The sequence below is a fragment of the Salminus brasiliensis genome, chromosome 12 (assembly GCF_030463535.1).
Source record: "Salminus brasiliensis chromosome 12, fSalBra1.hap2, whole genome shotgun sequence".
In the NCBI taxonomy this organism is placed as follows: domain Eukaryota; kingdom Metazoa; phylum Chordata; class Actinopteri; order Characiformes; family Bryconidae; genus Salminus; species Salminus brasiliensis.
The window spans coordinates 10,875,522-10,889,955 of record NC_132889.1 but is presented as its reverse complement, the minus strand read 5'-3'; the positions used below and the strand labels follow the sequence as shown (position 1 = coordinate 10,889,955).

The 14,434-nt window shown below is 40.2% G+C and overlaps 1 protein-coding gene across 1 annotated transcript in view; it reads right to left on the bottom strand.

Annotated features, from left to right (window-relative positions):
* The window catches only part of LOC140574540 (arf-GAP with dual PH domain-containing protein 1), a 32,985-nt gene that overhangs the window by 13,452 nt on the left and 5,099 nt on the right, over positions 1-14,434 (bottom strand). The window contains exons 2-4 of the mRNA XM_072694376.1: positions 12,125-12,255; positions 7,222-7,313; positions 5,882-5,964 (exon numbers count right to left, since the gene is read on the bottom strand). Coding sequence (XP_072550477.1) covers positions 5,882-5,964; positions 7,222-7,313; positions 12,125-12,255 — 306 coding nt within the window. The remainder of the gene's footprint in view (positions 1-5,881; positions 5,965-7,221; positions 7,314-12,124; positions 12,256-14,434) is intronic.

Genomic DNA, 14,434 nt, shown 5'->3' with positions numbered 1-14,434 from the left:
CCCCAGTTTGAGGTTCATAGAGCTCTGGAGCAGGTTTTATTTAAGGATTTCAATGTACGAAGAGTGAAAGATGAATGCAGCTATAAGGACTAGTTCCCCAAGTCCCACTCCTGAAAAATATCCCCACATCATGATGCTGCCACCTTCATGCTTCACCATAGGAATGGCATTAGACAGGTGATGAGCAATGCACTTATAGGACCTTATGGGACCACTTATGGGAGCTGTGGGACCTTATAAGTAGGTGTTTGCAATCCCCAATCATGTCCAATAAACTGAATTTACCACAGGTGGTTGTAGAAACATCTTAAGCAGTTTCAAAACAAACCTCAGTTTGCAAATCTCAATCTATTGTAGAATAAGTCTGTAATGTAATAAAACACATAGAGGGTGAAAGTTGTGTGCAGACTTTCCAATGTTGTGACATATCCTATCCCCACAGATACATCCTATCCCCTCTGCTGTCATCTTACAGAAGGACCATTTAGGACCCAATACAGAGTGCAATGTCCCAAAGCAACTGTTTACTAGGACATATAGTACATTATACATTATAATAGTACAATAGTACATTATACATGTTACCACTGGGCTCAGTTATAAGCAGACATGGCGTTAATTTTCATTTTTATGCAGATGACACACAGCTCTATATATCAGCCTTACCTGACGATAAATTTAGACTACAGAAAATGGAGGACTGTGTAAAGGATATAAAACTCTAGATGTCGCATAACTTTCTTCATCTTAACAGTGACAAAACCGAGGTTCTCCTTTTAGGTCAGACTTATTGTTAGACTTGGCTGATGCTTCCATTATTCCTGGTCTAGCAGCTAAAAATCTTGGCGTCATATTCAATTCAGATTTATCATTGGAACAACATATAGCCAATATTAGTAGGACAGCCTTTATGCAGCTTGGAACATTGCCAAACTAAGAAACTCCTTATCTCTACAGGACGCAGAAAAGCTAGTACATGCTTTTATTACCTCAAGGCTAGATTGTTCCAGCAGGAACCTCAAAAAACTTCAGCTGGTTCAAAATGCTGCAGCCAGGGTCCTTACTAAAACTAGAAAATTTGACCATATCAGTCCAGTTCTATCAGCACTTCATTGGCTCCCAGTTAAATTCTGTATTGAATACAAAATTCTTCTATTAACATATAAAGCCATACATGGCCTCGCTCCTTCATGTCTTACGTCACTTCTTTTTGTCTCTGTCTTTTACTAATTACTAATTATGTAAAGTTGCTTTTGTGACAACAGTTGTAAAAAGCACTATACAAATACATTTGACTTGACATGACATATTTAATGCTGTATTTTATTAGGTGTTAACATATTAGGAGTACAATGAGTATTGTATCAATTTATTCAGTATCAGCACAAATCGTTATTATCGAGGTTAGGCAGCCGAGCTCATTCCCCCAGACTGTATTAGCTATCATGCTACTCATTAGGCAGCCGAGCTGATCCCCCTTGGATTGTATTAGCTAGCATGCTAGCTAGCCCAAGCTGGCCCAACCTTCACATTGTGTAATAAAAACAGTAATAAAAAATATATTTTCATTTATTTCAATCGTAAATGGGACAATTTCACCCAATGGAACATTCAGGAGAGATGACGTGTCAGGGGGACAGGATGTATCTAACTGTTGCTAATATTTCCTTGCAAGCTAACAAATGCTAAAAGAACTAGCTCGATAGCGGATAGCAAGTGCGCAATAGCTAGCTTTATCTGTTGAAATCAGCTTTATATGCCAGCGTAGCAACAATATTATAACAATGTATAATATAATGTTTATAACATCATTGCTAACTTGCTAATCTGTGATTCACATTTAATAAATAAGGTTACATAGCAATGCTTTATCAAGAGGGAAACTTCTCAGTAATGATCAGTAAATATCTTTCAATAAATTTTAATCTGACATATACAGTAAGTATGACAGCCGTATTAGGATGGGCAATTAATCACATGCGCAATTTTAACCAATGAAACAGTCAGGGGTATAGGCTGTGCCTGGGGGATAGGATGTTTCAAGACACTGGCTTCACTGTACTTTTACTTGCTAGTTTACTTTAGTTTGCTAGTTTAGTTCTCTGGATGTTTTCCTGGTCTTTCAGACCTCAACTTGACCTCCACAATTCCTGTTGATAAACTCCTTGCTGTTTTATAGCCTTCTCCTGCATTGTGGGCCTCCATTATTATTGTCAATTTCAGAGTGCCAGCTGCTTTGTGAATGATAGCTGTTTGATCAGCTATTTATCATATTGGATGACTTTTAGTATAAATATGTGATCTGCAATCTGCCAATACTTTTACAATTACAAATACAATTTAGCAGATCCTGAGAGCTGGACTGAGTCCTCTTAAATACAGGGCCCTAAACTTCTAGTTTTAGCCACTAGAAGGCAATACGGACCTCACACATGGCTGCAAAAAAGTGTTGAATTACGCTACGTGTGTTGCTAGAATGTCACCTGTCTGGCCTTTTTTTTTTATCATATCTGACTGTAACTTACATATTTGTAGAACGTGTAAAAGTATCTTGTGGGGAAAGTAAAGGATTTTAACATTGTTTAAGAGTACATTGCTCAGCTCAGTACAGTGTGTATGAGAACACAGCAGAACAAACACCATTAAGAACACTTTGAGCTACACACTGCAGTTCTGCATGAATTTCTGAGCTCTTGTAGCTAGTGCTCAGAGTTTGACAGTGTTTTAAATGTGGTTGATTACAAAAAGCATAGTAGGTTGATGTGGCATCCAGTCCTGCCCTTGAACGGTTTTGCTGATCTGCCCCCAAAACACTGATTGGTCCATCTCTACTGCAAATTTTTGGGGCAAAGTTGAATTTGCATTACTTAGCCCTTACTAAAGATTACTGTGAACAATACATAGCCCTTACAGGCTAGTTTAGCTCTAAGACTTTGTTAAAAGTAATGTGGGAGTTTGGGAGTCCCAAACCATTGCATGATGGTTCATTGTTTTTTTCACTCTAAAATTGTACAAAACAAACATAATACACTAAGCTTGCTTAAAATGAAAAAATATCTCATATTAAACTTTATGCATTTTGGACATCATCAGTTCATCTTTAACATACTGCACAATCCACCATAACAAAAATGTTGACCAGAACAGATCAAACCTTTAAATGGTATCGTATGAATGATGGGCCAAGCTTGGGCGTTTGTGAAACATGAAAGATTGTACAAATGGAGTAGGATTTGACTACTTCCAGCTGCAGCTGCAGGAAGCCAGTGAAAGGGCCACTGTATTCAAATTGTCTGGATGTTGTTGGGAAAAAAATCTGCATGGCCAAGTAAGTTTCGCAACAGCCAAGAATTATAACTGGTCATCAACAACTAGGCCAAGCTTTGTGTTTCTTTACCTGGATGGCCATGGAGTTCCTCAAAGGAAATGTGAAGATCGGGTTTGGGACCTGTAGTCCAGGGGATGTAGAACAGCTCAGTCTTGATAGGGTTGAGTTTCAGGTGATGGGCCATGACAAGATTGTAGCAGGACATGCTGAGATATGACTGTTTAGTTCAATATCATCAGCACAGAAGTGGTAAAGAATCCATGACAGTATATTACTGCACCACAAAAGTGAAAAACGAGATCCAAGGTCAAGAAGAATCAGGACTTGCTGATTGATCAGGACAGGCAGTTGTCTTTAAGCATGATGCCTCTCACTAACTGCTAACTTCTGAGTCAAAAAGAGTCAACAGTAGAATAACTACAATATACTACACACAAAAATAACCAGACTGGATTTCCACAGCAGGGGAACAGAGACAATATGACAATGACTAAAAGCTGGTAAGGTATTGTGAGACTAATTAGTGGTTCATCAGTTTTTTAATTTTTGAATAATACTAAAAGCATAAAGACACAAATCATCAAGTCAGTTTCAGAGAGAGAAGATGGTGAAGGAATAGCGTATATGAAAGTGAGAGGAAAAAGAAAAAGAGTGACAATGTGAGGGAGTGGGAGAGAGGGAGAGGGTGAAAGACAGAGAGGGAGTAAGAGAAGATTGTACTACTACTACTCTGTGTTTTGGTATTTTTTGTACACATACAAAAATAAAATTAGCTAAAATTCAACATTACAAAATATGTCATGGTTTTAGTTTATTTTATATAAAGAGAGAGAAACACACAATGAGAGATAAAATGAAAGAGACAGAGAGTGATCTATCTGCTGTCTGACTCTACCCCACAGTCACTAGAAAATCAGGATCATCATTTTTAATTTTCTGCTGACATCATCTTTACTATCCGTCTGTCTGCCTTCCTGTCAGTGTGTCTATCTATCCATCCATCAATCTATCCTGTAATTTATTTTCCAAATGGCACCTCTCCACCCACCAGAACGTCTTAATCAGGTATAAACAAGCTACACCCTTAAACTATGCAGTGACAAGGGTCATAAGGATCAATATTTAATCAAACTTAACATTAGCTGTATTATTATATTTGGTCCAATTAGTGATATTAAAGTACCAATATGATCACATATACAACAATACTTTTAATGTGTACAGAATGTTACATATACTACAGGTTACCCTGTTTCTATTGTCCCTGGAAGGCTGTCTACTAGATACCGTCCAGGTCTGGAGCATTGCTTTTAGCAACAAAACTGTTAGTGAAGTCAGGATGTGAAACAAAGTCACTGAAATCTACTAGTCTAGAAAGGGTTTGCAAAGTTATTGCTTAGTCTTTCAGCAAACCACACGCAAATGTTTGTTACATAAAGCTCCAGAGCATCCAGGGTTATGCAGCAGGACAATCAGTGACTCTGAGCGCATTCTGAGCCTGGGGAGAAGGAGTGGAATACTAAAAATACTAGAAAAAAATACATTTCAATACATACATTAACTAGTGTTTCCATTAACTGATGTTTAAGAAAAAAAATAACAGCACACACAATAGCTCTGTACGCTGAGAGAAAAGAAAAAGTCTCGTCACTATGTATGGCATATGCAATGAAGGAATGTGAAACTTTATTAGCTCTCATTATTTTCTGTCAGTTCTGTCAGCTGTGACCTGACAGCAGCCCTAACAGTTCAGTGATGCAGAGTGGACAGTGGCCCATTTAAGAAGGCTCAAGTCACAGGTCATCGGTCATTTCATCGCCACCCACCAATCCCTTTTGAATGTCACCGCAGCAAACAAGACATGGAGCCTCGTGACTTTTATTCCCACTATGTGTTAGTTCACAAACTATGTTTGATGTCCATACACAGCAGATGATGATAATTAAAGGGAAATGTACTACATAACCCACACACATGCATTAAAATTCATGTTTATTTTATACCGTTATAAAAAATACTAGTGTAAATGAGTTCATGTTGTTTGTATTGTTTAAGGTGGTGGCAATCATGCAGTTAACTACAGTACTACTACATACAGTAGCCAGAAAAGAATTCATAACATGACATGAAACATGAATACATGCATTAAATCTGTTACGTCAGTGATATCTTGCTTTCATTATTAGCTAAACCTGAGGGCTTAAGTGAAGGCAACCTATGGTGAGCAAAAAATGTATTTGGTTGGTGCAGCTAGCAGGATCTAAACAGCTCTGAGCCAAACAGCTAAACTTAAATTAACGAACATTAACTTCACATGATTATTAGCTAACTGTGCTAAAAAAACATACACATATATATATATAACATATACAGACATCATTTCATTTTAAAATGGCTGAGCTGCAAGGGAGCTGTCGGATGTTTGCAATATTGTGTGGTTTAATCACGGTTGATAATGCCATGTCTTCTATGTGTTTGATAGTTGCCATGTGTGTTATTACTAACTAGCACTGCAGCAACTCTTCACAACAGGCATGCATGAGATTCTTTTACCTGCCGAGTATGGCTCCTGTCTCTCCACGTAGATGAACTCATTCCTTTCATATCTGGCTCGGATCCACTGTTCGCGCAGCAGCCTGTGGGGTAAGCGACATTTCCATTTAATCTGTTTTCTCATTTCATAAAAGCCCTTTAAAGCGATCTTGCTCTTTTTGATGACTTTCTTTATTTATTAAAAGATGGTGTGTGACTCTTGGGCCAGTTTTCACAAAAAATGCTCAACAAAAAGCTCTAAGATTCAACAACGACCCACCAATTGTCCTTAAAAAGCGGAGCTGAATATCTATCTTGCCTTGCTTTCTGTCAAAATCTATTCCACCCCAACCTCTCGCTGATAATTTACCTTATTAAAATTCCACCTGCTCTTCTCTCCTGTCCTTTCCTCAACAAGCTTTCCCTCCTTCCCTCTTTCTTTTCTCTCGTCAGTGAGATAACTGAACACACAATACCCTACTTGAATAAACAAACAGGAGCAGTGTGTGTGCGTTTGTGTTAGAGGGATTGGACAGGCAGTGGTTGACCACTCCAGCATAGCATATTCAACTGTTGCTTTCAGCTATGCTAGTGTTTTTTTTACATGCACTCATAGAACCCTCTCCCCTTTTAGCCGTTTGTGGCTCATGAACCCAACATCCCCTCCTCGTGCTGTCTGTGGCTGCCTCGCTTTTTCTGTGCGTCTTTAAATACAACACCCTAGGCCAAACCACAGTGGGGCCAGTAAATTAGAAGCGCAAAAACGAAGGTGAACTGTTGTCATGAGTGCAGAATGGCTTGCCACATGCCTTTCTCAAAAGCAGAATCAGGACAATCATTTTATTCTGCAGTTGCTGTAAAGTTTTTGTGTTCTAAGCATTATAGAACAGAGTCAAAGAAACTAGTTTGGAGTGTTTGGTGTGTAGTCAATAATAGCTACAGACGTGATTTTTGACTTCTTATCAGAAAACTGTTGACAGAAATCAGAATGAAAAAATAAATATATTAATAAATGCAATCTGAAAACAAATGTAGTCTAAAGTAGCACACTCATACTGCATGATGTTATATTGTTAGCTGTGGGTATTTCGTTGTGGGTAATGTAGTGTTTGAGTGGTATGATAACTTACTTTTAGGTGCTCACTTTAAATTAAGTGTTACGATAAAAAAAGGTTATTTAAAAGCTTAATACACTCTATGCAGAATGGGTTCTTCAAAGTAGTAAATAAGGGGTCTTGGATGCATAATGATCCTCAATTTATGTAGCACCCATTTTTTCAAGCAACATCATTAGAAAGATTTGTGGCTGGAGAATCCACAAGGTCACAAGGTACAAAAAAACAAAGGGGAATTTTACTTACTGGCAGTCTGTGTGTGTCGGGCAGTAATAGAATGCTGGTACCTTCTGTTCATACTTGGCTTTGGCAGCATTGTTGCCAGTGGATGACATGAACTAGAGAAAGAGACAGGTGGGAATGTTAAAGTACTGTACTTGAGATGCCATGAGTTGTCATGACATCTCTACAGAAAATCTACTGCCCAAAAACGATATATTTACAATACAGGGAAATCCAGAACCAAGTCAAAGTACTTTACTGGATTGCATGTGTGTCCAGTCTGAACAGTACACACACATACAGACAGACGCTCAAGTGGGCCAAGCCTGAGGTTAGTACTGTGAAGAAGTGGACCAGTGAGGCTAAAGAGAGGCTTCAAGACTGTATGGAGTTAACAGACTGGTGTGTGTTTGAGGACTCTACTAGCGGCCTGGATGAATATACTGATACAGTGACGTCCTACATCAGCTTCTGTGAGGACATCTGTGTTCCGACCAGGACTCGCATTAGATATAATAATGACAAGCCCTGGTTTTCAGCTGGCTGACGACCTAAACACCTTCTACTGTAGGTTTGAAAAGCCCAGCTCCAATCAACAACACAACACCACTTCACACCCTTCTGACTCTCAGCCACCCATACAGCCCGCCCTGAGGATCTGTGAAGCAGATGTGCACCGACTCTTTAAAAAACAAAGAGTGAGGAAGGCACCAGGCCTAGACAGAGTGTCACCCTCCTGCCTGAGGAACTGTGCAGACCAGCTTGCTCCTGTCTTCACCAAGATCTTCAATAAATCACTGGAGCAGTGTGTCGTACCAGCGTGCTTCAAGCGCTCCACAATAATTCCCATCCCCAAAAAGCCAACCATCCCAGGACTGAATGACTACAGACCTGTCGCACTGACCTCTGTGGTCATGAAATCCTTTAAGAGGCTGGTTCTCACCCACCTGAAGGGGATCACCAACTCCCAACTAGACCCCCTGCAGTTCGCGTATAGGGCCAACAGGTCTGTGGACGATGCATGGGACTTCACCACATCCTCCAGCACCTCGACCGTCCAAGTACATATGCAAGAGTTCTGTTCTTGGACTTCAGCTCCGCCTTCAACACAATCATCCCCGGACATCTACACACCAAACTGACCAACCTCAGTGTGCCAGCCTCCACCTGCCAGTGGATCACAAACTTCCTCACTGGCAGAGAGCAGCAGGTCAGACTGGGAAAGATCAACTCAGGAACCAGGACCATCAGCACAGGAGCTCCACAAGGCTGTGTTCTCTCCCCGCTGCTCTTCTCACTCTACACAAATGAGTGTACCTCTATGGACCCCTCAGTCAAAATCCTGAAGTTCGCAGATGATTTGACAGTCATCGGTCTCATCCGGGACAGTGACAAGTCTGCCTACAGACGGGTTGTGGAGCAGGTGGTCCTCTGAAGCAATCACAACAACCTGGAGCTGAACACAGCCAAGACAGTGGAGATGAGAGTGGACTTCAGGAGAAGTCCTCCAACCCTTCCAGCAATCACCATCCTCAACAGTACAATAATCTCCAATGACTTGAAATGGGACTGCAACATCAGCACCATCATCAAGAGAGCTCAGCAGAGGTTGTACTTCCTGCGTCAGCTGAGGAAGCCCAAAGACTGCAGCGCATCATCAGCGACTCCACAGACTGCAGCGCATCATCATTGTCTGATTTTTAAAGAATTTATTTGCAGATAATGGTGGAAAATAAGTATTTGGTCACCTACAAACAAGCAAGATTTCTGGCTGTCACAGACCTGTAAATTCTTCTTTAAGAGGCTTCTCTGTCCTCCACTCATTACCTGTATTAATGGCACCTGTTTAAACTCGTTAACAGTATAAAAGACACCTGCCCACAACCTCAAACAGTCACACTCCAAACTCCACTATGGTGAAGACCAAAGAGCTGTCGAAGGACAGCAGAAACAAAATTGTAGACCTGCACCAGGCTGGGAAGACTTAATCTGCAATAGGCAAGCAGCTTGGTGTAAAGAAATCTACTGTGGGAGCAATCATCAGAAAATGGGAGACCTACAAGACCCACTGCTAATCTCCCTCGATCAGGGGCTCCATGCAAGGTCTCAGCCCGTGGGGTCAAAATGATCACAAGAACGGTGAGCAAAAATCCCAGAACCACACGGAGGGACCTAGTGAATGACCTGCAGAAAGCTGGGACCAACGTTACAAAGGCTACTGTCAGTAACACACTACGCCGCCAGGGACTCAGATCTTGCAGTGCCAGACGTGTTCCCCTGCTTAAGCCAGTACATACCCGACAATCAGACAATGTGATTTTCTGAGGTTTTTTTTTCTCATTTTGTCTCTCATAGTTGAGGTCTACCTATGATGTCAATTACAGACCTCTCTCATCTTTTTAAGTGGGAGAACTTGCACAATTGGTGACTGACTAAATACTTTTTTCCCCACTGTATATCAATTTAATCCAATCTGCACTGTTCTTTACTGCTGCACTTAGCACTTTACTTTAAATATACACAAATATACTCTGCACATGTTAAGTTTACAGGTGTGTGTGTGTGTGTGTAGGATGGGTGTGTTTGTGACTTCTGTAATGTCAGTTATCGTGCACTGTGAGCTACTGTAACCAAAAACAAATTCCTTGTATGTGTAAGCATACTTGGCCAATAAAGTCCTATTCTGATTCTGAATCAGGACTGTGCATTTATGGGATGTAAGGCTCACAGAAACAGTGCTGCTTCTTCAACCCACCATCTTAATTACCTTAACACTGTACCCAGACATCTCCTCCAACAGTGAATAAACCAGTACTTCCTCAGGTCAGAGCTCAACCCAACCAATGTACAGTCTTATGCAAATAACACATTTTGCAGATTTTCCAAGTGAAAATACCTGAACAAATCCTACAGAAAACTTAAATCCAAACATTTTCTGCACATTTTACAGCAGAATTAGTATTCATTTTCTGAATTTAACATATTGGGAAAATGTAAATGTAACACATTTAATTTCTCTTCACGCTCTCTGCTCCCGGGCGCCGCAGCAATGGCTGCCCACCGCTTCGGGCATGTGTGCTCACTGTCCACTGTGTGCGTTTCACTGGTGTGTATGTAAAAGGTGTAAAAGGTGCACGTATTTGTCACTGTACAGTGTACACTGTACAGCGAAATGTGTCCTCCGCATTTAACCCATCTGGTAGTGAACACACACTCACATGTGTTAGGGGCAGTGAGTACACACACACACCCAGAGCGGTGGGCAACCAACTCCAGCGCCCGAAAGCAGAGAGGGTAAAGGGCCTTGCTCAATGGCCCAACAGTGGCAGCTTGCCGAGCCCGGGAATCGAACCCACAACCCTGTTATCAATATCCCGGCGCTTTAACCGCTGAGCCACCACTGCCATACTAATGTATGAGTTCTGTACTTGTTAATAAAGCTACAGAACACTTGAGCACTAGACCCACTAGACTGTGAAGTTATTGGTGATAACACCCAACTTCAAGTGATAACACAAAACACTGCATATTTTTCACGCCTCAAGTAACTATTCAAATTAGTAAAGGGCACTGTATATTCAGGTAAAACTTTATTGTCCTACCAGTTCAACGGATAAGTAAGTAGTACTTATTCTGGTCAAAGTTTAGCCTCATCTGGCTATTTTCTGTGGCCAATCTGACCTGATTAATTACAAAGAATTGAACACACCATATTGTCACACATTCATTGGCTAAAATAATCAGCCACCAGCTTCAGCCACATTCACATTACCTTTTTTAGTAAACCAAATACTTCCTGTTCTCCCCACTCACTCACAGACCCTGGTCATTGCACTTGCAAATTCTCAGTTGCAGCACTTGCTCCTAAGCACTCAACTCCACATTCAGACAAATCCTTACACCTTACATTAAATGGGCTACTAGCATCAGCACTGAGAGACTGCATTAATGCCACACAAAGAAACAACATACTTAGCCATTCACTGGCCCCTTTGTCCAATTCTCTCTTACACACACAAAAACACAAATTTTGTGCTGGTCGCTGTCTCATCCATCTCACAAATGTATTGAAACTGATGACCTGAATGATTCCCTTGAGCAGCTTTGCAGGGGATGGATATATGTGCCTGAGCCAAGGCTGAAACAGCAGGAACTGAGCAGTAAAGAAAATGGCACTAATCCAGTAGCAGTATTGGGCGAAATCTATACTGAAATCACAGAATCGCTTGTAGAGAAACATAATGTAAAGCACAGTTTTTTGACTGATCCACTTTTACATCAGTTTGATGGGTATGTGGCCAATGTGTTTCTACATTTCAAGGTAGTGATGTATTTGCTCAAGCAATCTAAATGGCCATCTTAAATGATGCGATTAAAAAAGTGATTAAAGGTAGCTCATATACTAAAGAGTACAGGTGATTCACATTTCTGTAGGACTAACAACCTGCTATGGCCCTCATGCAGAACTAAGTACAGTGAGTAAAAAGTAGGACAAATGAGTGAATCAGTCTGGCTCTTAACAGTCGGCTTGTAATAATAGTGGAGCCAATCATGGTGCTAACAGAACAATTTAAAAACAATTAATTTTTTTTTGAATCTGTAAAAAAAAAAACTGTCTGCTGTTTGAAAGGCAAAATCACTTAGCAAGACCATAAAGAGTTACCAGATTCTTACCAGAAGTTTTACTTTGTTTTTACTCCCCTTTTCAAACCCTTACATTGTATTTGGCATTTATCTATGGTTAGATAATTAATGGAAAATAAAGAAGCAAAATAAAAATGTTACAGTTTTCATACATTTGTTCATCTACTTGAGTGCTTCTATCTATGGGCCTCATTTTGACATTTTAAAAGAGAGCTCACTGAAGGACATCAGCTATTTAGATTTAGATAAAAAAAAAAAATTGAAAAAAAGTGCAGCCACTCACCTCAACCTCAGAGGTCTCCCAGGGATCAAGGTAGACAGACTTGACCCGACTGATCTGAGGGATGTTGTGGTGGATGCCCGAGCAGCTCTGACACACGAAGACACCCAAAGTAAAAGACGCCCACTCTGGACCTGTAGAGCATAGAGCCTGAGTCTGAGTTGAATTTATAACTACATTTGTATAAGACAAAGAGAGGGTTATTGACAGTAGAGGTGAACCTGGCTAAGATTTTAAGGTCATCAAGGCCCATCTGTTACTGCACACTTGATTATCCACCCTCTAAATCAATGAATGAGTCTTGGTCCTGGATTTGCCTCTTCCTTGCAATTTTTCCCCAGCTTTCAGAGCCAGATCTTACAAGTAACATAAGCAACCGATTACAGTCCTGTGACTACACACATTCAAATGCAAAGTTCCAGCATAACTTTTGAAATCATTGACATTTGACTGTATACAGAAGAGACTTACTGCGATGACATTAATTGCAACAACCAGATACTACCCATGCTGTAACGAATCCAATGATGGAGTTTTTAAAATAGTAAATAACACCTTATTAGACACACTTACTTTGTTAGAGTCTGACTAGATACTTGTAAAAGAAACCAAGATGTAGATTTCTTGGTGGTGGACTATTCATGTAATGTGCCTTACTGTGATTTACTACTTGTACAGTACAATTAAGTCCTTCTCTTCACATATTCCAGCTTAGACTGTTGGGATCACAGCACAGGGTCAGCCATGCTAAAGTACCCCTGAAACAGAGAGGTTTGGGGGGCTTGCTCAAGGACTCAACAGTGGCAAGTAACTTTAGTCTTTCAGACAACCCTGTGACCGATTACCCAGTGCTCTAACCAGTGCCCCATTCTCAACCTAGATGTTCATACCACAATGCCTGCCACAAGCACATTGGTCCTTTTGCTGCGCTTAGAAGGACCTTTCACTTAAATAATGTTTGATAAGCAGTTAGAGCTTGGTCAGAGGGGTAGGAAAATATTTCTGGCTTTTCTGCTGAGAGAGAGAGAGAGAGAGAGAGAGAGAGAGAGAGAGAGAGAGAGAGAGCGAGAGAATGTGGTGAATAAATGAAACTGACAGTAGAAGCAACACACAATAGTAGAAGCCACTAACACTGTCTGAGAACATAAAAGACTAAAGTTCAGGAAAAGGTTCAAAGACAAAACTGAGTAAAACTAATGCACAATCAGGCTAAGACTGATAGCTGATAGTTGTGGTGTCAGCCATCAAACTAGCTGAAAATAAACAGTGGTGCTAAGCAAGGAATGAACCACAGAGATTTTTGTTGATTGTGCCGTGGGCGTGCTGACCAATCTCAAATGGTCCCGCTGACCGTGCTTTAAGTAAAAATACTCTACTACTGGCATTACTTCAAAATGTGCTCTGAATACTGATAAATCTGATGCTTGATAAATCACAATCATTGCTGTCCTGCATGTATTATTTTGATTTTAACATATAACATAACATATTTTTGTTGGAGTTGTTGGAGATTCCAAAATCAATATAGGTGTATCATAAGAAATGATACATTATTATACAAACAATTAAACAATATACAAACATACTATTCACTGCTGTGAAAAAAGTAAGGCAATACTAATATCTACCTACACAACTTTACAGTCTTCCAAAGATGAAGTAATATCACCCCCAAAGAGGAGTTTTACACACAACTCTGGGTTTGTGTACATTTATTGCATTTACACACGTGGACAAAATTGTTGGTACCCCTCGGTTAATGAAAGAAAAAACCACAGAAGTAACTTGAATCTGACAAAAGTAATAATAAATAAATACATGTTTCATGAGTTTATTTTTTTTAAATAATTCTGTTGAAGCATGGTTGAAAAGCAATGTCTGACTTTCACTGGTAAATTTTCATAGCATTTTTATTTATTACTTTTGTCAGATTCAAGTTATTTCTGTGACCATTGTGGGGTTTTTCTTTCATTAACTGAGGGGTACCAACAATTTTGTCCACGTGTGTAGCTGGCACTCTAATCCAGAGCAACTTACAAGGTTAGTCATATTATAGAAGGGGGCCAATGTGGTGTTAGGAGTCTTGCTGAAGCTCTTACTGGTGTAGCGCAACAGTCACCCAGACCAGGAATTGAACCCCAGTCTCCCACATTGTTTGGTAGCTCATTGGCAGGTGTTATCACACCAACCACTATGTAATGCTACATGGAAAACTGATGGACGCAGATGTAAAATAAACCACTGAGTTAGGGTAAACGGTACAACCCAAATGAGAACGCCAAAAACAGGCAATAACCAAAACAACCAGCAAAC